This window comes from Rhincodon typus, unplaced genomic scaffold (assembly GCF_021869965.1).
Source record: "Rhincodon typus isolate 14 unplaced genomic scaffold, sRhiTyp1.1 hic_rhity00001170, whole genome shotgun sequence".
NCBI classification, from domain to species: Eukaryota; Metazoa; Chordata; class Chondrichthyes; order Orectolobiformes; family Rhincodontidae; genus Rhincodon; species Rhincodon typus.
The window spans coordinates 4,092-29,826 of NW_025966808.1; the positions used below are offsets into that span (position 1 = coordinate 4,092).

Sequence of the window (25,735 nt, forward strand, 5' to 3'; positions counted from 1 at the left end):
GAAAAAAAGGAAAATGTTGACAACTCAGATAATAAAATGTCAGAAACAGCAGAGAAGCAAAACGGCAATAAGAGACTAAAAAAGGTAAAAGAAAGGCTTGTGTTTGTATAGCTCCTTATTTATCAGAAATACAAAAAGCTACTCATGCACAACATGGTAGAAATCAGATCTTGTTACTTTGCTCTTGGAGTCATTGTGCAGTTACAGCAAGAGCTCATTCTGGGGACAAATGACCCTCTCGCAAACTATGGCTGGATATTGGGTGAGGCCATTTTTTTAAGTACCCTGGAGACCATATAAAACAGGTGTAAGCCTCCTGACATAGCCCGTTTGCTAGGGCTGCTTCCCAACTCCAGGTTAAATTCCTTAAGACTCCTTGCCAGAATTATACAGAAACAAGAAGAGCAGGCTTGATAATTCTGAAGGAATCTTGGGTGGTGGATAATTTTTGTTTAAAATGTACAAAGTGGGAAGTGGAAGCAGCAGGAAAGAGCAGTATCTACAGTGTAAATTGGAGCAGCGCAAAGGTGAGCAGGAACATAGCAGCGGAGCTGTGGGAAAGAGAGAGACTAGCATCGGGTATACAAGCAATGCAGAGGCAGTGGGAACTCTGTGGGGAAAAAGTGACACTAGCAATCAGGATAAAAGCAGCAGAAGCACAACAGAGGAGTAATGGGAACGATCGAGACCAGTAGCAGGGATAGGAGTAATGCTGAGGCAGCAGCAACTTGGTGGGGGGTGCAGGGAAAAACAGCACACAGATGAAGGGGATGTAGAGCTGGCAAAAGTGGGGGAGCACCAGGTTCTGCTAAACATCAACAGGACCACAATGTGCAACATCACAGGGAAATAGATTGGTGATTGAACGAGAAACAGCAAGGACAGAGGTGGACCTGGTCACTTAACACAAAGGGGGAAGGGAGAACAGCTTCAGAGTCAGGAACAGCACAGAAAGAGGCTGGGTTAATTAGTTACAACAAACACCAGAGCCCAGACCCTTAATCGACGTTGTAGCAGCAATAAGCCTTTGCTGAATCCATGTCCATTCAGCAGAACCTGATTTCTAATCATCTCAGCAAAAACATTGCTGCGCCCAGCCTGTATAGTAGTTGGTGTTTAGTAAACCCAATTTAAAAGAACCTAGGCATCTTCTACCCCCTCAAGATGAAGTTTGGGATCTGGAATGCCAGGAGCCTTGTGGACAACCTCAACAGTGACAGCCCTGAACATCAGACCATTATAATGACCTGAGAACTCCAACGCTATGACATTGACACCATTGCCCTGAGTGAGATACAGCAGGCAGTAGAACACCAGCTCAAGGAACAAGTTCCCTTGACAACATCTTCTGGAAAAATAAATCTGATGAAGGGTGCTGAGTCCGAGGGGTTGGTTTTACAATAAAAAATGAACCAGTTGACTGTCTCATACAGCCCCCATTATTGGGTAAGCAGACGCCTCATTACCCTGTGGTTCACTTTAACCTAGAAATACTACACCACAGACATCAGTACGCACACCGCAACCCTAAATACAACAAATGGGCCCAGAGAGGAATTCTATTCCAACTTTAATCAATCCAGTGTCTCAAAGGGAGACAAACTGATTGTTCCTGCTGATTTCAGTGCCAAGATTGGGAATGCCTCAGACCTCTGGAAAGGAAGGTGTAGGGAACGTAAACATCATGAAGTCCTCTTCCTGATGAAATGTATTTAAAACCTTATTTGTCAGAAAAATGCAAGACCTCATGGCAACGTCTTCCCTCTGGACGTTGACACTTCCTTGACTATGTCATAGCCCAAGTGAGGGACCGCAAGAATGTTCGCAATACCTATGAATGATAGAAAATGACCACTGCTGGACTGAGCCACTGACTAATCTGGTCTACTATCTCTTAAAATCTGGGCCAAAAACAACAAAAGCACTTTTGCAGGCAATTCAGAATCAAAGGACTCAATGATTCTGCAAAAAAAAAACTACTCGGTCAGTGCCTCACTGTAATCATGGACACACTCAATAAACAGGGGCCACAGAATGCCCACAGCACCTGGCCTATTCTTACATTCATCACAACAGTATCTGTGAGGAGATTTCAAGCTTCTATACCAGGTAACATCAAGCCTAGGTTGACAAGAATGGCTCGGAAATTCAGGAGCTTTTAAACAGCACGCACAAGGCATTCCCGCACTGGAACCATAACCAATACTGAAGCATGTCTCCAGACACATGAAGGCTGAAGCCAAACAAAAAAACACATGACTTCAAGAAGAGATGGTGGCTGGCAAACTGTGCTGAAAATATAGGAACTACCGACACTTAGAACATATGTGGATTCTTCATCATAGTCACGATCATCCATAGCCCAAGCACCTATCCCACTGTGAGTTAAGAACAGAGGGGAGATCATCAAGGAGAGAGAGACAGTCAGTGCTCTTTAGAAGAAGCAATTCAACAATTATCCTAAGCAAGCCTCAGGCCTTGACTTGAGTGCCCTTGACCACATACCACAGCATCCTATTTCTCACCATCTCAGCCCAATCCCAACCCGAAATGAGGTTAAAAAAAAGCCATCCAACAGCTGAGAACTAACAAGGCCATTGGATTGGTGGAATCCCTGTAAAAATGCAAAAACACGCTCAAGAAGCACTTTTAGCCGATATGCAAAACCTTTCTCCTCATCTGGAATGAGGAGACCGTGCCAGAGGAACTTGAAGACATCATAATTGTGACTACCTCATCTGCAGAAAAAGAGATAAGAACAATTGCGGTAACTACAGACAGGTGTCACTGCATTCCATCAACAAGAAAGCCATTGTAAAAATTCTCCTCAATTGCCTCAACTCAGTGGCTGAACAGTTACTATTGCAGTCACAATGCTAATTCTGTCAGTCGAGAGTTGTTATGATCCCAAGTCATGTTCTTACTGAACAAATTGAACCCCAGACTGAAATCTGTCTTGAAGGATCACACTTTATTTTTTGAGGTTGCCATTCACAGGAGCACAAGCAGATTCGGCATATTTGGATTTATCAATAAAACAGAAGTTCATTTCACAAAAGAAATGAAAATAGAATAAACCGAGCCATTTATATATCCCAATTTGAAAGATTTCAAAGCACGTGGTAAAATACAATTCCATCAACATCACTGTTCAGGACTCAAGTACCAAAGAATACCAAACTTTCTCAGTTTGAATTAACTGTTTTAACTCCTGGTTTTGAAAGTTTAATAGCCTCTTCCTCAATTAGTCACACAATTAAGTTTCCATTTTTTCAGCTTTAAATAGTCCCATCAGGTTTCTAATTGAACACTTTTGGTCTGGAATTTTAACTAAAACCCTTACACTGATGTAATTTACTTGCCAACTGTTCTGAACTAACTCCTTTTGCAAGTTTCTTTTATCTATTGTCAATCAGGATTTCTGGAAACTGACCCAAAAAAACTTTCCAAGCTCTGAGTTTTCCCCTTAAGAAAAAAAAATCCCTATTCTTTTAAGCCAAAAGCAAGCTAATCCCATGGTAAAACTCTCACAATGCAAATAAATTCCTATCATTGCTCAAGGAAATTGCTGCCTTGTACTGGTTCAAAACAGATCATGGCCCCAGAAATCCTGACAAGTTAATCATTAAACCCCCTCAAATGAATAGACCAAAACCCACATGCCACTAGTTTAAAGTCCAAACTCTAAAATAAATGATATTAACATATTTATACTTAAATCATATTCCTTACATCACACAAGGAACATAATCTTTACAGCAAGACAAGTTCAAGAACAGTGCAAAGACCAGCAACAATCTTTATATTTGGCATTTTTTCTTGCCTCAAAGGCCTTTGGCTCTATCAACTGTGGGGGTGGAGGAGTGACAATAAAGCATCTCCTTTTAATTTGGTTGTCTTGAGAAATTCATTGCCATCTGCTGCCACTGCAGACATCGTGCAACGCTTGATCCTTACCAACAGTTCTCCCTCATACATGTTCAAACTGGGGTCAAAACACACTTCTGTATCTTGCTTGCCACAACACTTGATCTACCTCGATGAAGCTTAAAGCTGGTGTGTAACTAGGCTACAGGACAAGTGGAAAACTGTTCAACTTGAGTCACCTCCAGTGCAGAACCAAGACCACCCAAGCCTCTGTTTTTGAGCTGCAGTATGCAGATAACGCTCACTTGTGTCCATACCCAGAAGTTGCATTCAAACTTGGGCTAAACATCCAGAAGTCAAAGATCCTCTATTAGCCTGCTCTCACTGCACAACATTACCCCTAACAATCAAGATCCATGGTGAGCCACTTGATCATGTGGATCAATTCCTTGGAAGGTTGATACCTTCGAAGCTTCCTCTCAAAAGGACAAGTATCAACAATGAAATGTGACCTTTGCCCATATGAGAACCAAAGTATTTGCTGTCAAAGACTTCAGGCCCAAACCTAAGTTCATGGTCTACAGGGGGCAGTGTTCCAAGCTCTACTGTATACATCAGAGACATGGCCAATGTACAGCAGACACCCCAAATGTCTTGAGAAATATCAGCAGAGGTGCTGCCACAGAATCTTATAAACCATTGGCAGGATAGAGGCTTCAGTACCAGTGTCCTCTCTCAGGCCAACATCCCAAGTATCAAGCCACTGGTTATGGTCTATCAGTTGGGTGGGCCATATCATCTGCATGTTTGACATGAGACTTCCAAAAGAAGGTCCAAGCTTCATGATGGCTAATGGTTACGAGGAGGGCAGAGGAAATGCTTCAAGGATGTCCTCAAAACCTCCCTGAAAAAATGCAACATCCCCACCAACTCATGGGAATATTGACTTGAAAACTGTTCAAACTGAAGAAGAAGAGAAAGCTGCAAAGGCATCTCTAATAGACCCAAGTGAAGACCAAGTACAAAGAGTGGAAGGAGAATGCAAAGACCCAAGCATCCCATTCATCTGACTCACCAAATACTACCTGTTCAAATGTTGCAGGGTATTCAGCTCCACTATTGGTCTATTCGTTCACCTTTGTATTTGTTAGTTTTGTATTTGGTTTGACTCTTCTTCAGAAGTGAAGAACAGGTTCTAAAGAACAGTCACTAAACTTGAAACATTAACTCTGGGTGGAATCTTATAGGGCTCTGAGTAATAGGGACTACCGTGAGATATTATGGCAGAATCAGATAATAAATCCAGCTGGTCCCATCTCGAAGTCAGGAGCATCTCACTCTATCTTTTGTGCTTTTGACAAGTGGCATGGTGAGTTTCTTGCTCGGCAGTGGCGAGTTGCTAATTAAGGAAGATTATTGCTTGTTAAATGCCTTGTTAACAGACTGACTTGTCTCATTAATATTCAACTTTCAACATGCTAAACAAGCCAGACGTTGACAAAAATTCAACATGGAAATCAAAGCAGGGACCTTGCAAATTCAATTTGCCGTTTGCTCCAAAGGACGTCCATGTCATTTATGACCAAACAGAATCTCAGGGCATGATCCACAGGCACCGGCCACACGCAGCTCTCATCCACAGACATTTGTATCTGGCCTTTGCCAACCTTTCGTACACATCATGTCGCCTCTCGGTTTCACTAGCAGTGTGCTTTGGAAGCACAGACCCGTATTGCAGGACACATTAGCAGCTAGCATTGAAAAGCTGCTGCAAAGATACTTTGTGCACAGAGGCAGGGACCCAGCTCGTGGATTGAACCAGGCTGCATGTCGGGGCTGTTCACTTCTCTCTTTGTCCTCACTCACTTGGTGCCTGCCTACAAGCTCGCAGCATCCATGCCATGTCTTACCATGCCAGTTAGTGCAGACATAACGAGGCAGCTTACCTTGCTGCTCAGGAGTCCTCAGTCAAGAGGGTGGATATCTTATCGTACGGCAGTGTGTTACATCTATCTCACAGCTGCACCATGTGCCTACAGCTGCAGCAGCAAACATAATGTGTGGTGCAGCAAGAGTCCTGGGTGTGTAATTCTCACCAAAGTCCAGAAAGATACCTGTCAGTCAAAGAATTCCCAGCACACAGTAAGTCAAAGGAAGCCTCTTATACTAGTCCAGGAGATTGGCCATGGTCAGGCATCTGGTCAGCGTGTTCTCGGGCAGGAGCTTTTAAAGTGAAATAACACTGCCGTCAGCCCTGTACACTGTACAGGACATGAAACCTACAAGGTCCCTAACACTTGCCGTCCTAATACATTCTCTGTCACTGTTTATGTTGCATCTCCCTGCTCCAGTCTAACTGACCAACTCATTCACACCAAACCGTTTGGTAACAGAGGCCACAAAATACACATGGATGTTGGAGGAGGAGGGCCAGTGTTGTCAGAAGCACCCATAGCTCAGTAGTTGCTTTGCTCCTCTTATTTCCAGATGATGCAGCAGGCTTGCATCACAGCTATCTCTCAATTGAACATCATGTTTGGCCTTAAATTGTACCACATGCTAGAGCAATGACATTTGGGGATACACAGCAAGACAACAACTAAGTGAAAGCAGTGATATTTATAAAAGAAGTGTAAAATAATGTATGGTGCATTGTTTCTTATGCCACCAAAGTGCCCTCATTTCATTTTCTTTGTCCTAACTCTCCCAGTATGTCTTAATGTGCTCCTTGTGTGCTGCAGAAGTGGAGGGAGCCTGCTTAATAGAGTGGTAGACCCTGAGCCTTGATGGGAGCTGGGTACAGTAACAGAGATAGAGTGAGTGTGAGGTAGCAGAGAGAAGACTGCAACCCTTACTCTGACACAGCAGAGAAGATCATTGACCTTTTTATGGCTCTGCTGGCTGTTCCCTGCACTGTGAAGATGCCACTGATCCAGGTGCCACTTTGGACCAGCTGTCAGAGTCTGATATCATGACCTCCTCAGCCAATCCTCCACAAAGAGGACTCCTGTCCTTCGCACCACACCCTTGTCAAGGATCTCTAGGTCCCTGCTAGAGCGTCACAGTGCCATCCGTCCCTGCTGCAACATCTTCAGGGTCTGTCCGAGAATGGGCGGGGTAGCTTCGAAATGTCATGCTCATCCAAGCACACAGTGCCCCTTTAAAGATGCTGCAGGCACAAGGGATACTGATCTTTTAGTGGATGTCTACTAATTAGTGAGTTGTTCTGGGAATGACCCATGTTAAATGGAACCAGATCCAGATGTGATGGACGCCATGGCGCAGGGTTCGTAGTTAATGAAGGAAGTTTGTTATGACACAGCAAAAAAACTTGCTGGGCCTTGTGACAGAAATCCGCCAAAAAAATTGACGCAACTCAAGCTCAGTCAAAGAAATGTAAGATTCAGCCCTCTGATTCTCTCTCCACAGTTGCTGCCAGTCCTGCTGAGTTTCCCCACCAATCTATTTGGTTTTATCAAGTTTAAGCATTTTATACTCTCAGATTGTAGAGAGGATTTGGGCTGAAATTAGCAGAATTTATTCCCTTAAGTTCCTTCCATTCAAAAGCAATTACAATATCTGGTCTTTGTAAGTGACTGATGTAATCATTTTTTTTTAAAAAGTACGCTAGGTGGCTATGGGTTTGGTTTGTTCAAGATGTGTTCTGGAGACATCTTTGAAACTGTCTTCAAAGATCTGACGGTGGGAAGTTGGAAAAATGTAAAATCTTAAAAGACAATCAGCTGGATTGAAAAGGAGAGGTCATGCTATTTGATCTGGTACAATTTTTGAGATATGACAACATATTTTGGCAATTCTCCCTTAATAAGATCTTGATATATTAGTTGACACGGGCCCAAAGATCCCAATTTTTTCAACTGTAAATCGAGCAGGAGCATGATTGTTTTGTGCTGTATAGTAAATTGTAGGTGGTATCAAGAGAATCAATGATAAGATGCATAGGGAGCGTCTTGATCAAAGATCATGTGATTATTGCTTTAAAACCTATATATGAATTTCAACGTTTACTGTCAAACTCACTATTAGACACAGTACCCCAAGTGAAACCTAATCAAGATTTAGTATAACATTCTTACTTTTGTACTCTATGTTTCTATTAACCAAGTCAAGGATCAGCTAAACCTTTTCAACAACTTTCTGTACTGTCCTGTCACCTTCTGAGACTGGTTTATCTATGCCTGCAAGTGTGTCTGGTCCTGTAGCCTTTTGAAATTGTGCCATTTAGTTTATACTGCATCAATCTTCATACTTCTCTGCCTCTCCCACACCAGAGTTCCAGGCTTTTTCCCCATACTATCTGTAACATACTTGCATGTTTTAATTAAACCAGATTGTCCATCAATATTGAATGGAAACAAGCACCATTTATTACCTCGAATGCTTGTGTGACCAAGTGACAGTTAGAGCTGATTGATTGCTAGCACTGCCTGTTGTTCATTTTATTAAGTCTACACATTAATACCACATTGATGCACTGGACTAATGTGATCCTTTGCACTTTGAGCAACCTTAGGAGACAGTGCTCTCTAATACCATGCAGGTTGACCGGAGCAATGGAGAAATATTATAGCCATAAAAAATACAACATAGACAGATATCCAATTTGTTGCAAACCCTTACATTAGGGATGTTAAAGAATAGAATTTGGGATAAACAAATAGACAGAATAATTTAACAAATTCTTAAACATGGGAAAGAACAACTGAATGCAAATAAGTGAAATCCAGAAAGAAATGTGAAGTGCAAGATTACTAAGAACATAAGAGATGTCTCTGTGTGCCAGAATAAAATAAACTCTTGTTCCACTTAAAATTAATAAAGGAAACTGGGATCTAGGAAGACTGAATGAGCAGAATTACTAAATTATGGCTTTACGTCTATCTTTGCCCAGACCAGAAAGGAAAATGTTGACAAGTCAGATAAAATGTCAGAATCAGCACAGAAGGAGCAAGATGATAGCAAGCTAAACAAGGTAAAAGAAAGACTAGCTTTTTATCTTACATCATACCTATTGGGGGATATTTCAAAACTCTATACATACAACAGGGTAGAAACTGGAGAAGATGTGAAATAGTCAAAATGCAACATTTGTCCTTATCCAAACTATGTCATCCAACTAAACAAAAAAACAAAGAACCATGATGTTGGAAACATGAAACACAAACAGAAATTGCTGGAAATACTCAGCAGATCTAGCAGCAAAGGTGGAGAGAAAGTAAAGTCAGTGTTTCAGGTCCAGTGACCCTTCTTCAGAACTGAATGGAGAACTAATTGAAAAGTAAAGAAAGGTCATTGGACTGGAAACATTAACTCTGCTTTCTCTTCACAGATGCTGCCAGACCTGCTGAGTTTCTCCAGAAATTTCTGTGTTACGTCATTTCTCAGACAGCTGCTAGCCTGTTGAAACAAAAACCAGCCAAAACCTGGTTGGCTGTCTTAGGCCCACTTGTCAAAATTGGATGGAGATGAATGGAGCATGACTGAAATTTGTCTCAGGATTCTTGGGCAGCCAGTTGAATTTTGTTTTTAACTGTGGAAGTTTTTGTTGTGGAGCTAGCAAGAAGCAGGAGTGTTTCCCCGCCTGACAGTATTTCTGATCAAGCCAACAACCCACCGCTCTTCCTTGGACCAGCTGCAGGGCACTACAGAAGAAGTAACCATCCGTACTAATTTTCTCGGTAATCTGATAATCGAGATAAATAACCAGCAAATACCTGTTTATAAATGTGCATTTTTTTAATGTTATTCGGGGAGTGTGCCAACATTTATTGCCCATCCCTAATTGTCCTTGAGAGGGTGGTAGTGAGCTGCCTTCCTGAATCACTGTTGTCCATTTGATGTAGGTACACCCAAAGTTATGGAGGGAGTTCCAAGGTTTGGCCTCAGTTACATTGAAGGAGTAGCGATATATTTCAAAGTCACAATGAGTGGCATTGAGGGGAACTTAGAAATGTCGGTGCTCCCGTGTATCTGCTGTTCTTGTCCTTCTAGATAATACAGGTTGTGAGTGTAGAAAGTGCTAGCTTAGGAGCCTTGGTGAATTTCTGCGGTGCATCTTGTAGATGGATACAACACTTCTGCTATTAAGTGCCCACGTAGGTCTGGATGTTTGTGGATGTGGTGCCAATCAAGTGGGTTACTTTGCCTTGGATGGTGTCAAGTTTCTTGACTAGTGTTTGAGCTGTCCTCATCCAGGCAAGTGGGGAGTAGTGCCTTATAGATGGTGGATAGGCAAAGGAGGTGAGGTACTCGCTGCAGGATTACTAGCCTCTGACCTGCTCTTGCTTGACACCCTTTTCAGGCGTGCAAACAGGCCCCAAGGAATTTGTATCCCAATGAATTAGTTTTGAAATGTAATGCCTGGTAAGTAGAAATGTTCAGCAACAAGTTATCAGGAAGATGGCCATCTTTTGTGGGTGGAGGTTTCAAAGGGATTCTTTGCTTCTTTAAATAGGTCCTTAACACTACAAAATAGGCTAGAGACCCATGTTTAAAGTCCTATCCAAAAGATTGCAAATCAGATGGTGTGGCAGTAGAATATCATCGTAGATTATGGGTTAAATTGACATTAACTATTATAAAGAAGTTTCTAAAAGAATAAGCGGGTGGTCTTGAAGTAAATACATACCAAGTATAAACAGCATATCCTCAGATTTAAAGTTAGCACTGGCTAATGTGAAAAGAAAAAACTAGCATTTCATGATGACCAGACATTTCAGCGCACTTACAGCCAATTCAGTACTTTTAAAGTGTAGCTGCTGATGTAATGTAAGAAATCGAGCAGTCATTTTGCACTGAGCAAGTTCCCGCATCACAGTATGATAATGGCCAATCTGGTAAAACTTCAACTGACATCAAATAATTCACGGATCTTTGAAAGGGTGAAATGCAATTGTTTGAAAAGAAAGTAAAACACTACAGCCAAATTTTTGTTGGATTAGGGAAGAATAGAGACAGATGACAGAAAAAGAAATGATATCGATATCAGACCTCATACTTCTGATCCCAACAGCAGGTTGGGACGAGAGCAAGGTGAGGGCAGTCTGCATCATTAATCGGCTGTATTTAGAAAGTTAAATAGCTCTCTCCCTTTCTAGGGTCCTGAAATTTTCATGAACGTAGGATGTCAACAGGAATCATGTAAAGCAGAACAGGATCACTCCCACCTTGGATGGCAGTTTATTTGTTTGAGAAAAGTTTTGAAGAAAATCTATCCTGCAATGATGACATTTTAATGTCATAAACATTTCCGTACCTTATTGTAGGTTCCAGGTCACTTCTGGCTGGGCAAATTTGAAGAATCAGACGCTTTTATTTGTGAAATAATGCGCAGTAGACAGCAATGGCTGCCGAATCAGGCCAAAACATGACTCATTCCTTGGTGTGTCGCCACTAATTGTCTGTCATTCCTGAATCTATCACCAAGAAACCTCTCACCTCCATCAAACTCAAAAGCTTTGTCTGTTTCTCTGTGAGGGCAGATTCCCAAACGGAAAATGAAGTTTCTTTCTGAATTCTGCATCCTCAGCTAAAATCTGGCCCCTGGTTCTTATGAGTGGATATGTTCTAAGAAAGTCTTTGAAATAATCCTTAAAGTTTTAACATGTGAGAAATTGCAGCTGCTTAACTTGCTAAAAAGAAAAGTCATGCTATTTATGTTGATGCAGTTTTTCAAAGATATATCTGGCTTGCTGGTCAAGAGAAATTTGGCTTAAATTGCACAGTTGGATTTTAATAAATCTTCTAATGAGCTATCATTGGCAACTTGCAATTACAAGCTAAGGTTAGGTGATGCTATTAATGCTGACAAGGAAATTTGAAAACAGTGAAAAAGAATTGAACAAAAATCAGGCACATTGAAACAGGGGTTAAAAGTAAAAACAGTTTGTCGAATCAGCGCTCACTTTTATAATTTAACACATTGGAGAAAGTCACAAAGCTTGAATAATTTGGCAAAGTCAGAGTTATAGTAAATAATAAAAACATAACCAAGTTTTTGGATATAGATCTTTTTGGTAACTGAACTTAAGAATCAAATGAGAGAATGTTTAATTAACAATGCACCAGCTCATCATAAACAAAATTTATTTATATGGTACCTTCAATGCAATAAAACATCACAAGGTGCTACAGAGCAATGTTAGAAAAATTTTGGCACCAAGCCATGGAAGGAAATTTTGGAGGTGATCTCGAGAGATTGGCCAAAGAGGTTTTAAATAGTCTGAAGGAATGAAAAGGAGGTAGAGAAGCCTAGAAAGGGAAATTTAAAGCTTATGCCTTTAGTTGCAGAAGGCACAACTCCCAGTGGTGGAGAGATTTAAAAATAGGAATTCTCAAGAGGTGAGAATTAGAGGTGCCTGGATATTGTAGATTGTTGTGAGGCTTGAGAAGTTTAGAGAGAGGGAGAACTGAGAATGTGGAGGAATTTGAAAAGTAAGATGAGAATTTTAAAATCAAAGCATCAATTAATCATGAGCTAGTGTAGATTAGTGATGGACGGACGAAAGAAAAACAGAAACTGCTGGAGAAACTCAGCAGGTCTGGTAGCATCTGTGGAGTGAATGTGGGGAGTTAATGTTTCAGGTCCAGTGACCTTTCAGAATACTGCAGAAGGGTCACTGAACCCAAAACATTGACTCCCCTTTCTTTCCACAGATGCTGCTAGAACTGATGAATTTCTCCAACAATGTCTGTCTTTATTTCAGATTTCCAGCATTCACGGTTCTTTATTGTATTTTATTGACGGACAGATTTCCAGCATTCGTGGTTCTTTATTGTATTTTATTGATGGACAGATATTGGATGAATGAGTTTTGGTGTGCATTAGAACATTAGGAACAAAATCTGAATGACTTCAGGTTTATGGAAAGTAAAACATAGAAAACCACCGAATATATGGGAGAACAGCCAGAAAAACTTGGCAAGAGGTGGATAGAATGAGAGAGAAGGAGAAAATACTTCCCCCTAACCGGAGGCTTAGCATTAACAATAAAGTTTGACTAGAACAATGAAAATTACAAATCTGAATTTGTTAGATTTTTGTTAGGCAAGGGTATTAAAGTGTAGGGAATCAAGATAAGTAGATGCAGTTAAGATACAGATCTACCATGATATAATAGAATGTCAGAACTGGTTTGAGAGACTTCTGTTTCTGTGTTCAAGTTTCAAAAGACACAAATTAAAAGTTAAAAATGAAGTGGAAGCAGGAAAGCCAACCAGAACTTCCTCCACGCAAAGAATCTTGAAATTACAAATAACAATGATGGGAAAGGTATTGAACTTGGTCACAAAAATGGAAACACATAAATGTGATTCTACTGAGAGGAAAATAAGATCTGATGTAAATGAGGCTATATATGGTTGGTCTGTGAAAACGTAACAAGCCTTTTTTATTTCAGTCCTGTGGTCTTTTCTGGTCCAAAATTTCTAAAGAAAGTGTACATGGTGTTGTATTCGGAAGAACAAGAAATGGCTAAGAAACCTTCATAGCTACAGAATGGAAGAAGTAGTAATTTAGTTAAAAGGGAAGACTTGACTTTTCTGCTATGGCAATTTTAACCATCATATTTTGTAAAGTTATTTTGTTGTAATGGATTTTATTGCCATGTTCTAATGGGTTTTATTTTTCAGGTTCAAAACAGTGAAGACAAGGTTGATAAAATGTACTTGACCCCACCTCCACCTGTGAAACAGTTCCTCATCTCCCCTCCAGCGTCTCCTCCAGTTGGATGGCATCAGATTGAAGATGCAACTCCCACCATTAATTATGATCTTCTGCGTGCAATCGCTACACTTGGTCCAGGTGGGACATAGCAATATCCATAGAGTAGCATGAAGTGATTATACTAAAGGTATAGTGTGTGTGTGTTCTAAGCTTGTGTTTTTCTAAAAAGGGAATCCCAAACTCATGTAAAAGAGCATTACACATATATAAATGAACCTAATCCCAAAACTAAATATGGTGGGGCTGCTGTTGTCAGTTTCAACACACGACTGAGACAAACTATCTCTCCAAAAGAGAAATAGATTCACCGGCTATTGACAAGAGTGTTCTAAACCCACAAAGCCAATTCAAACTCTATCAATCAGCAGCATTGGAGTGCAAATGCGCCTGGGACGTGGAGCAATACCTGCTTAGGTAGTCCACAATGTATTGACCATGAATATTTGTTGGTTGTAGCCACTTTGCAACAATAGGTTATATTTACAATTAATGGATGCACAAAGGTTGTAAATAATGGTCCAGATTTCCGCCATATCTGAGACTTTCTCCACCATGGCAAAAATGGTAGAAGATATTGGAAATCTGAAGTCCTGCCTCCAAGACTGGCATTTTCTGTTTTCGTGGAGACAGAATTTAAGATGGACCATGGTGAGGGGAGGGGGGGTGTGGGTGGGGGTGTGGGGGTGGAGTTGGAGGTGGAGGTGCATGAGGGGTTGGTGTTGTCAAGTGTCCTTTGGGTTTTTATAACTGTAGAGATTGTGTGTAAAAGGTACATAAAACCCTTGCGAATGTTCAACTTTTCAAAAAGTTTAAAAACATGTCAAAACCTGTCCCAGCAGTCAAAATGTATATTTATGAATGAGTGAATTTCTCAATAAAGTGCAGTCAGCAATATGGAACTTTAAGTCAGACAACTTTTTTTTCAGTATGTGTGAGTAATTAAGGATATGAGGTGAGTTGGCATGGTAGAGGAAGGGGGAAAGGGTGGAGGATGGAAGTAGGCACTAACTTAATATGGAGGGTATATGGAGTACAGCTAGAAAGATATAGCATTGCATAAATGGGGATGGGTAAAGGGGCATAGAGGTATGAGAGCAATGAGAAATAGGTTGAATTTTGTTAAACAGGTTGATATGGGGGATATATGAGAGTAAGGGATGATGGTTGGAGGAAGGTTTATATTTTATTGTTTTAATTTTATTTCAATGGCAGGCTTTTCACCAATCTTGGCTTGGGAGCTAACCACATCTTCAGCACCTCCCGAGTAACCTAGCTTGACTCCCAGTTCAATCCACCACTCTTAGACTGAAAATGGGAAGTGCAGGTGGTCATTTTTAAAGCAGGGCTCTCACACTTGTGTGTAGCCAATTTGAGAATGAAAATTGGAGCCAATTTGTGATCAGTGTGTGCTGTGTTTTCTTCTTAAAAGAAAGATTGTTCACTACCTTGAATGTTTTCTGAAGATTTGTTGTTAATCTATTGATTAGGAGCAACCTGCAACAAAACCCTTGTACCACAAGGAAGCATTCCAAAATGGGTTAGATTTGAGGTGCATTCAACTAACATCTGTTCTGAATGTAGCTACAAAACACCTGCTGTTGGATGTTGACCTAGCACACTTATAATTTCGGTGCTGAGGTGTAAGTTGTCAGCATTTGTTGGAGTCTGTTCTTTTCACAAAACAACAAGAAAAGGACTTACTGTCAAACATAATGCAATAAAGTAAAAGGATACAGATTTAAAATGTTTGAACAATACACAGTACTTTTTGTTTCATTTCCAATGCAAGTTTCATTTTGTTTCATTTCCATTACAAGTCACCTCTTTCATGACGTTATGGGCCAAATCTTTGAGTGTGGAGGCACATTTCTGTATGCATGGCCGTGTTTTGAATTTTTTGGAGGAATTCCAATTTTCCTTCAAACCACTCTATGGCAATACAAAGGAGAGTGGTTGTTGTTCAACAGCTCAGTTCCAGGACATCACTGTGGGACTTCCTCAGGGGAGCGCCCCAAGCCCAACTAAGAAGATTCAGCTATTTCATTAATGACCTTTACCTCTATACAAGTTTGGAAAAGGGGATGTTTACTGATGATTACACAATACTTAGCACCATTTGCGACTCTTCAGACATTGACCCACTTTATTTCTAAATGAAGAATGACCTGGAAAACATCCAGGCTTGGGCTGATAAGTAGAAAGCAACATTTGCACCACAGCAGCACCAGGCAATAGTCAGTTCTAATAAGAGAAAATCTAACTAATACTCTTGATATTCAATGGAATTTCTATTGCTGAATCTCCCACTATTGACAAGAAACTAAACTGGACTAGCCATGTAAATACAAAATCTTCAAGAGCAGGTCAAAGGCAAGGAATACTATGGCAAATAACTCCTCTCTCCACAGTTTCTGTTCACTATTTACAAGGCACATGGCAGGAGTGTGATGCATTGGACTCCACTTGCCTGGATGACAGCACTTCCAACAATATTGAAGAAGCTTGCCACCATCCAGCACAAAGCAGTCTGCTTGATGGCATCCCATCCACCACCTTGAACATTCATTCTCTTCACCACCAATGCATAATTGGTGTGTGCTATCTACAAGATGCACTGAGGTGACTCACCAAGTCTTATCTGACAGCAGCTCCTAAACTCATGACTTGTAGATGGGAGCTCTACTACATGCAAGTTCCCCTGCAAACCATACTACTAATACTGATACTACCAAACTAATCCTACTTTGGCGCCATATCACCTTCTTCACTGTCGTTGGGACAAAATCTTGGCAGTTCCTTCCTAACTGTGTTTGTCCTTCACCCCCTAGGATTGCAAATGTTCAAGAAGGCAGCTCGCTACCACCTTCTCTAAGGCAGTTAGGAACGAGCAGTCAAGGCTACATGAGCCAATGATGCCTACGTACCATCAATGAATCAGATCTCCCTCACTGTACTGTTTCCTGCCAACAATGCATTCCTTTATGCTTCGCCCCACTTAAATGGCTTCCTGTGCCACCTGACCGATGACCAAATCAGAAGTCGGTTAAGGAGTCCAATACCAAAGTTAATAAAGAGCAATTCTGAAGAAAAATCACATTGGAACTCAAAACACTAACTCTGCCTCTCTCCACAGATTCTCCCAGACCAGCTGAGCTTCTCCAGCACTTTCTGTTCCTGTTACAGGTTTCCAGCATCTGCAGTACTTTACCTTTTGAAGAAGAAGAGCAAGCCTAACTTGATAATGTCAACCGGAAAAATGAACACATTGAGGTCAGGCTATTAGAAATCTCAAATCGGTTTTATAGTCTTCTTTAGAAAAATACATCGTACAAATATGTCAGAAAAGAGTACAGAGAAGAACCAAGTAGAACTCTGGACTAATATGCTGTGGGACAGCCTTTGTCCTGTATTGGTATGCAATCCATATGTAAAGATCTACATTCTGAAAATTGTTACAGATTTAAACTGCCCTACTGCATGGTCCTTCTGAGAACTGCAGAATAAGCAGTTGCATTCCGTAGAGGCTTTGTCTTGTGCAGCTGCCAAATTTTCATGGCTGATAGCATTATTGGTTGTTGATCAGTCAGATGAATTCCCTGAATCCTCCTGTTAACAAGATGGGCTTCATTCATGAAATCTGGATTACTGCAGTACCTCCAGAAATTGTCAGCATTGTCACTGAGTGAAAGTGTAACTTGCAGCAGAGCGGGTCCTACAGGAGATTGCTTCAATAAGTTTAAAGTGCTGTTCCAATGCTTTGCTGAGTTTTTTTTGTGTTTGTTCATTTTACAATCACTGTGTAGATGATAGTTTGGTAATCCAAGCTCCTATCATGAAAACGTGTTTTGTGGTTGGAGCTGTTGGTGAAAAAGATTTTAATGTGATTCTGAATGAAGTGACTGCCTGCAACTGAAACCCATCATAACTTAAAACAAAAGCAGTGGTTAAGGATTTGTTATGAGGGACTGTTCGTTGGTAAACCCCGGATGAGTAAAAGTTCTTGAGTGAGTCTGCTCACAATATTACTGCTTCCAATCCACAGGCAAAATGGTAGGAATTGTCTTCCATGCAATATACTTTCCAGTGACAAGGAAGCACAAAAAATCCTTTAATCAATCCATGATCTAAAATCAGAAGCTAACTAACTACTCACTTCAAACAAGATGGCGGCTGAAGAGGAAGCTTCGGCTGGAGCTTGTCTGTTCCATCCATTTCTTTTTCTTCTTCTTTCTGTCTTTTCTGCTTTTTTTCCTTCTTTCTTCTTGCTGATGCCCTGAACTGCCAGCCTCAACATGGAGTTGGACTCTCAGGCTCAGCGCAGACCCAGCGAGGCATCCTCTCGACCACCATGTGGGGGTCTCTTGGTCCGGCACAGACTGGAGTCAAGGCCTGGCATGGACCCGAAGCATAGGTGCCAGCGTGGACTGGGTTGGAAGGACCGTTGTTCTGAACCTTTGATTTCTCTATTTTTTCCTTTGTTCCTATGAGCTGTAATGCTGGACTTCTTATTTCTTTATTTTTCTGTTTTTTTTCTAAGAACTTGTACTGAAGAATCTGTACCTAAGTACTTTGTACCTAAGATGGCACTGTAAGTGGTGACTTGTAAACTTTTCACTGTACTCATTTGTGTACATGTGGCAATAAAGCTAATTCAAGTGCACAAAATGGCACCCTAAAGACAAAGCTAGCTACAATTGGTCTTACAGTTGGATGACTGAGAAATTACTAATTTAGCTGGACAGGATCAACCAGCCTATCTGCAAGCTTTTTCCAGCAAGAAAGCAGACAGAGACTGAGGGCCCTCAAAAGGACTGGTACATCAGTAATAGGAGCAAACGACACAGACAAGCCACTGCATTGTCACGACAGATTCATTTTCAGTTCAAAGCCAAGAATAGCTACAGCTAGTAGGCAGTAGGCTGTCCTTGAAATTTGCAGACCATTAACAAATACACAGCGTGTACAAAACTATCCTTCAGAAGGATTAATACACACCTCTGAAACAAAACAGAGCATCATTAGGCAGCACTTGGGAATATCATTTGTGGACCATTTCACTTATCAATATATTTAAAATTTTGCAACAATAACAACAGCAACAACAAAAACAAAGTTGCTGGAAAAGCTCAGCAGGTCTGGCAGCATCTGTGAAGGAAAAGACAGAGTTAATGTTTTGGGTCCGGTGACCCTTCCTCAGAACCCTTCCTTATTTATTAAAAATTTTGCATCTGGGTGAATGTCCTGCCTGCTCAATATGAAGAAGTGTTCATGTAGCAATAATGTCATTGGAGTAATAATCCAGATGCCCAAGCTGTTGCTCTGTAGGTATGGGTCCAAATCCCACCACTGTAACTGATAGAATTATAAATTCAATTGATAGCATAGAGTCATACGGAAACAGAACCTTCAGTTCAATTTGTCCATGCCAACAGATATCCTGAATTAATCTAGTCCCATTTGCATTTGGTCCATATCCCTCTAAACTCTTCCTATTCATATACCCATCCAGATGCCTTTTAAATGTTGTAATTGTACCAGCCTTCCCCACTTCCTCTAGCAGCTCATTCCATACACACACCACCCTCTGCGTGAAAAAGTTGCCCCTTAGGTCCCTTTTAAATCTTTCCCCTGTCACCTTAAACCTATGCCCTCTAGTTTTGGACTCCATTACCCTGGGGGAAAGACCTTGTCTATTCACCCTCTCTATGCCCCTCATGATTTTATAAACTTCTACAAGATCACCCCTCAGCTCTCGGGAAAATAGCCCCAGCCTAGTCGGCATGGACAAGTTGGACCGAAGAGTCTGTTTCCATGCTGTGCAGCTCAATGACTCTATGACTCTCCTGATAGCCCTCCAACCCTGGAAACATCTTTATAAATCTTTTCTCAACCCTTTCAAATATAACAACATCTTCCCTACACCAGGGAGACCAGAATTGAATGCAGTATTCCAAAAGTGATCTAACCAACATCCTGTACAGCCGCAATGTCTGGAAGTTAAAAACTAATCTTCATATCGGTGACCATAAAACTATCATTGATTTGTCATAAAGACCTATCTGGTTCACTAATGTCCTTCAGAGAAGGAAATCTGCTGTTTCCATCTCATCTGGCCTACATATGGCACCAAATCCACAGCAATATTATTGACTGTTAGCTGCTCTCTGATGTGGCTGATCATCCCACTTGGTTAAAGGGGAGTTAGTCATGATAACACTCTCACTCTGTTAAAAAGTTTAAAAATTGACTTCTTGTTCTCACACTTTTCATATCAACTTCCTATTATAATTTCCTCTGTCCTCATTTAACATGTGTTAGCCTCTGTAAAGTTATTTCACAAGAATTACATTATCTGGCTGCTATTTGCCAAATTGTTAATAGCTTCACAAAGCATCTGAAAATTTGTAGAGTTTGTATCTGCCATTGTATTTTCAAAAGTTAAATCCTTGTCTCAAAAACCAGGTCAATTTAAAACTGTGTTTTCATGATCGACCTGATTTCAGACCCAAACACCTAGGAGTAAAAGTCGAAAAGGAAATGCTTCTAAACATGGGAACGGGGTTCTCCTTGCATATTGTACCCACAGGAAACAGCGTTGGCAGCATAGAGAATTTTAGCTCTGTCATCTCTAATGTTTTTTTATCTAGTATTTGATATTATAGTAGGACTAAATTAAACTTAAGAGTAAAAATAGCAGGAGATCCCAGACCTGTGTTATGCTCCTCTTGCTCAATGTGGGAGCTCAGGGACGCGGCTGATGTGTAAGAAGTGTGTCCAGCTGCAGCTCTTGTTAGACCGCATGACGGCTCTGGAGCTGCGGATGGACTCACTTTGGAGCATCCGCGATGCTGAGGAAGTCGTGGATAGTGCGTTCAGCAAATTGGTCACACCGCAGATTAGGATTGCTGAGGGAGAAAAGGAATGGGTGACCAAAAGGCAGAGAAAAAGCAGGAAGGCAGTGCAGGTGTCCCCTGCGGTCACCTCCCTCCAAAACAGGTATACCGTTTTGGATACTGTTAGGGGAGATGGCTCACCAGGGGAAGGCAGCAGTAGCCAAGTTCATGGCACCATGGCTGGCTCTGCTGTACAGAAGGGCGGGAAAAAGAGTGGAAGGGCTATAGTCATAGGGGATTCAATTGTAAGGGGAGTAGATAGGCGTTTCTGCGGTCGAAACGAGACTCCCGAATGGTATGTTGCCTCCCAGGTGCTCGGGTCAGGGATGTCTCAGCTCGACTGCAGGACATTCTGAAGGGGGAGGGTGAACAGCCAGCTGTCGTGGTGCATATAGGCACCAATGGTTATAGGTAAAAAACGGGATGAGGTCCCACAAGCAGAATTTAGGGAGTTAGGAGCCAAGTTAAAAAGTAGGACCTCAGAGGTAGTAATCTCAGGATTGCTAACAGTGCCACGTGCTAGTCAGAGTAGAAATGAAAAAATAGGCAGGATAAATGAGTGGTTTGAGAGATGGTGCAGGAGGGAGGGGTTCAGATTTTTGGGACATTGGGACCGGTTCTGGGGGAGGTGGGACTATTACAAATCGGATGGTCTACACCTGGGCAGGACTGGAACCAATGTCCTAGAGGCTGCTTTTGCTAATGCTGATGGGGAGGGTTTAAACTAATGTGGCAGGGAGATGGGAACCAAATGAGGAGGTTAGTGGACAGTAAGGAGGTAGTAACTAAAGCCAGTAAGGAACTAGATAATGAAGTCAGTGTGACTAAGGGGAAGAGTAGGCAGAGAGCAGATGATGAACACAAAGGGACAGGTGGTCTGAGGTGCATTTGTTTTAATGCCAGAAGTGTAGTAGGTAAGGCAGATGAACTTAGGGCTTGGATTAGTACCTGGGAGTATGATGTTATTGCTATTACTGAGACTTGGTTGAGGGAAGGACAAGATTGGCAACTAAATATCCCAGGATATAGAAGCTTCAGGCGGGATAGAGAGGGAGGTAAAAGGAGTAGGGGAGTTGCATTACTGGTCAAAGAGGATATCACAACTGTGCTGAAGGAGGGCACTATGGAGGACTCGAGCAGTGAGGCAATATGGGCGGAGCTCAGAAACAGAAAGGGTGCGATAACAATGTTGGGGCTGTACTACAGGCCTCCCAACAGCGAGCGTGAGATAGAGGCACAAATATGTAGACAGGTTATGGAAATATGTAGGAGCAACAAGGTGGTGGTGATGGGAGATTTTAATTTTCCCAACATTGACTGGGATTCACTTAGTGTTAGGGGTTTAGATGGAGCAGAATTTGTAAGGAGCATCCAGGAGGGTTTTCTAGAGCAGTATGTAAATAGTCCAACTCGGGAAGGGGCCATACTGGACTGGTTTTGGGGAATGAGCCCGGCCAGGTGGTTGAAGTTTCAGTAGGGGATTACTTTGGGAATAGTGATCACAATTCCGTAAATTTTAGAATACTGATGGACAAAGACGAGAATGGTCCTAAAGGAAGAGTGCTGAATTGGGGGAAGGCCAACTATAGCAAGATTCAGCAGGAGCTGGGGAATGTGGATTGGGAACAGCTGTTTGACTTTTAAAGAGAAGTTGATTAGAGTGCAGGACAGACATATCCCTGTGAAAGTGAGGGATAGAAAGGGCAAGATTAGGGAACCATGGATGACAGGTGAAATTGTGAGACTAGCAAAGAGGAAAAAGGAAGCATACATAAGGTCTAGGTGACTGAAAACAGATGAAGCTTTGGAAGAATATCGGGAAAGTAGGACCAATCTGAAATGAGGAATTAAGAGGGCTAAAAGGGGTCATGAAATATCTTTAGCAAACAGGGTTAAGGAAAATCCCAAAGCCTTTTATTCATACATAAGGAGCAAGAGGGTAACCAGAGAAAGGGTTGGCCCACTCAAGGACAAAGGAGGGAAGGTATGCAAGGAGTCAGAGAAAATGAGTGAGATTCTTAATGAGTACTTTGCATCACTATTCACCGAGGAGAGGGACATGACGGATGTTGAGGTCAGAGATAGATGTTTGATTACTCTAGGTCAAGTCAGCATAAGGAGGGGGGCAGTGTTGGGTATTCTAAAAGGCATTAGGGTGGACAATTCCCCAGGTCCAGATGGGATCTATCCCAGGTTACTGAGGGAAGTGAGAGAGGATTAGCTGGGGCCTTAACAGATATCTTTGCTGCATCCTTGAGCACGGGTGAGGTCCTGGAGGACTGGAGAATTGCTAATGTTGTCCAGGAAATTATAGACCGAGGAGCCTGATGTTAGTGGTGGGGAAGCTGCTGGAGAAGATACTGAGGGATAGGATCTATTTACATTTGGAAGAAAATGGGCTTATTAGTGATAGCATGGTTTTTTGCAGGGAAGGTCATGTCTTATTAACTTGATAGAATTCTTTGAGGAAGGGGCAAAGTTGATAGATGAGAGAAGGGCTGTAGATGTCATATACATAGACTTCAGTAAGGTGTTTGAAAAGATTCCCCATGGTAGGCTGATGGAGAAAGTGAAGTCGCATGGGGTCCAGGGTGTACTAGCTAGATGGATAGAGAACTGGCTGAGCAACAGGAGACAGAGAGTTGTAGTGGAAGGGAGTTTCTCAAAATGGAGAACTGTGACCAGTGGTGTTCCACAGGGATCCGTGTTGGGACCACTGTTGTTTGTGATATACATAAATGATCTGGAAGAAGGTATAAATGGTCTGATTAGCAAGTTTGCAGATGACACTAAGATTGGTGGAGTAGCAGATAGTGAAGGGGACTGTCGGAGAATGCGGCAGAATATAGATAGATTGGAGAGTTGGGCGGAGAAATGGCAGGTGGAGTTCAATCCAGGCAAATGCGAGGTGATGCATTTTGGAAGATCCAATTCAAGAGCGAACTATGTGGTAAATGGAAAAGCCCTGGGGAAAATTGATTCACAGAGAGATCTGGGTGTTCAGGTCCATTGTACCCTGAAGATGGCAACGCCGGTCGATAGAGTGGTCAAGAAGGCATACGGCATGCTTTCATTCATTGGACGGGGTATTGAGTACAAGAATTGGCAGGTCATGTTACAGTTGTATAGGACTTTGGTTCGACCACATTTGGAATACTGCGTACAGTTCTGATCGCCACATTACCAAAAAGATGGGGATGCTTTGGAGAGGGTGCAGAGGAGGTTCACCAAGACGTTGCCTGGTATGCAGGGCACTAGCTATGAAGAGAGGTTGAGTAGATTAGGATTATTTAGAAAGAGGGAGGTTGAGGGGGGACCTGATTGAGGTCTACAAAATCATGAGAGGTATAGACAGGGTGGATAGCAAGAAGCTTTTTCCCAGAGTGGGGGACTCAATTACTAGGGGTCACGATTTCAAGGTGAGAAGGGAAAAGTTTAAGGGAGATGTGCGTGGAAAGTTCTTTACACAGAGGGTTGTGGGTGCCTGGAACGCGTTGCCAGCGGAGGTGATAGAGGCGGGCACAATACCGTCATTTAAGATGTATCTGGACAGATACATGAATGGGCAGGGAGCAGAGGGATACAGATCCTTGGAAAATAGGCGACTGGTTTAGACAGAGGATCTGGATCGGTGCAGGCTTGGAGGGCCGAAGGGCCTGTTCCTGTGCTGTGATTTTCTTTGTTCTTTGTTTGAACCTCCTTCTATTGGCAGAACAGTGGAATAACAGTGTGGCAAATTTGAACCGTTTAATCAGAGACTGAATGATATTAACTGAAGTTGAAAGTCATGTGGAGGTGGCTTATATAGCAATTAATGTTTAAAAATACTTTTTTTTTCAAAAGCAGATGTGGTCTCGAGTAAATGATGTAATTGTATAGCCGGGACCATCTCAGATTTGTCAGTGAGTTACTATAGCCATTCTGTCTCTTTCATAGTCATCTGAGCACACATACACAGTCACACTGAATGTAAAAGACATTGTTGTGATTACACTTAACACTCAGTTTAAAGAAATAGAAAATGCTTTCTCTCTTTCAGAGAGAGAAGGGAAAGCTACCTCTTCTAATTTAAATGATTTACTTTCATTTGCCAGTGTCAAGTCATTGCTGCATTTCCTCCTTTGTCCTGTAGGTGACAAGTACGAGGTTCATACAGGAACAGAAGGCACTCCAAGTGTTGTGGTTCATATCTGTGAGAGTGAAAATGAAGATGAAGGTGCAGTTAAACTGCCAAAACAAAAAATAGTTCAAACAAAACGACCAGATAATGCACCAACGGTGAACAAATGAAGCTTCTGTCTACTTGCCTCCTGTGACCATATCATTTACTGCAGCAACAATTTAATGGCTGTTTTTTTTCTTCTTGAGGACTGTTTATCCATCGTTATATGAAAAATGTAGTAATTTAGGTGATTTCCTAATAAAATGACAACTGTAAGGTTTTTTTTGTGGTTTTGAAGCTTTATTCTGTGTTCCCCCAGTTTGTTCAGATCTCACCGGGCACAAAATAATGTTGGCTGACAGCGGAACGAAATAGCAGGATTGCTTTCCTCTCCTCCAAAAGCTTCAAATCCATAAAATTGTTATGCAGCTTCAGTATTCGATCAAAGCTTTATTTCAGCCCTTTCCAGATGTGTGAAATGTAAATGTCGCTATTGTCTCTTTTGCAATGTTGTGTTATGTGTTATCTGTCTTGAATGTTCTGAACAAATATTGACCATAAGGAAGCAATACAAAAACTGTTTGCATCCATAATCGTGCAATACTTCAAGCTGATTATGTTCTAATTAGAGAAAGCGACCAAACTGTTGTGAAGTATTCTTCAATCCCTCCCCATATTTCCCCAGACACCCTCCATTTCCTACCCCAGGAGCAGTGGTAAGGTGAAATAGTGATGCAGTTAAGCAGCCCACATTTGCAATTGAAAATAATTCCAGATGATGCAGTTTGTGCTTGATATCTTTTTGTCTTATTTGTATAAAATCAATTCACTGGCTGAAACAAAACTGATGAATCTGGAAAGGCATGTAGTATGTCATGCTTGCATCTGTAGAGAGAGCCGTCATTGTTTCAGACCTGTATGCTTTTTCGAAATTTAGCTTGGAGTTTGAACCAATTTAGTGCCATTCATTGAACAAGGACGAACCAATGAATCATGTTTGATAACCCATAAAGCTTCAAATCAAGTACTTTGGCGTGATGTGGCATCTCTTGGCAAAATCCAACCTTT

The 25,735-nt window shown here is 41.6% G+C and overlaps 1 protein-coding gene across 1 annotated transcript; it reads left to right on the top strand.

The window, feature by feature from the left end:
* On the top strand, nucleotides 1-25,433 carry LOC109920086 (calcipressin-3-like; the record flags this gene model as incomplete). The annotated part of the gene is made up of 3 exons (XM_048592412.1): nucleotides 1-84; nucleotides 13,519-13,690; nucleotides 24,638-25,433. Coding segments are annotated over 3 exons (414 nt in total), but the record flags the coding sequence as incomplete, so codon positions are not given.
* Nucleotides 25,434-25,735: the final 302 nt, after the last annotated feature.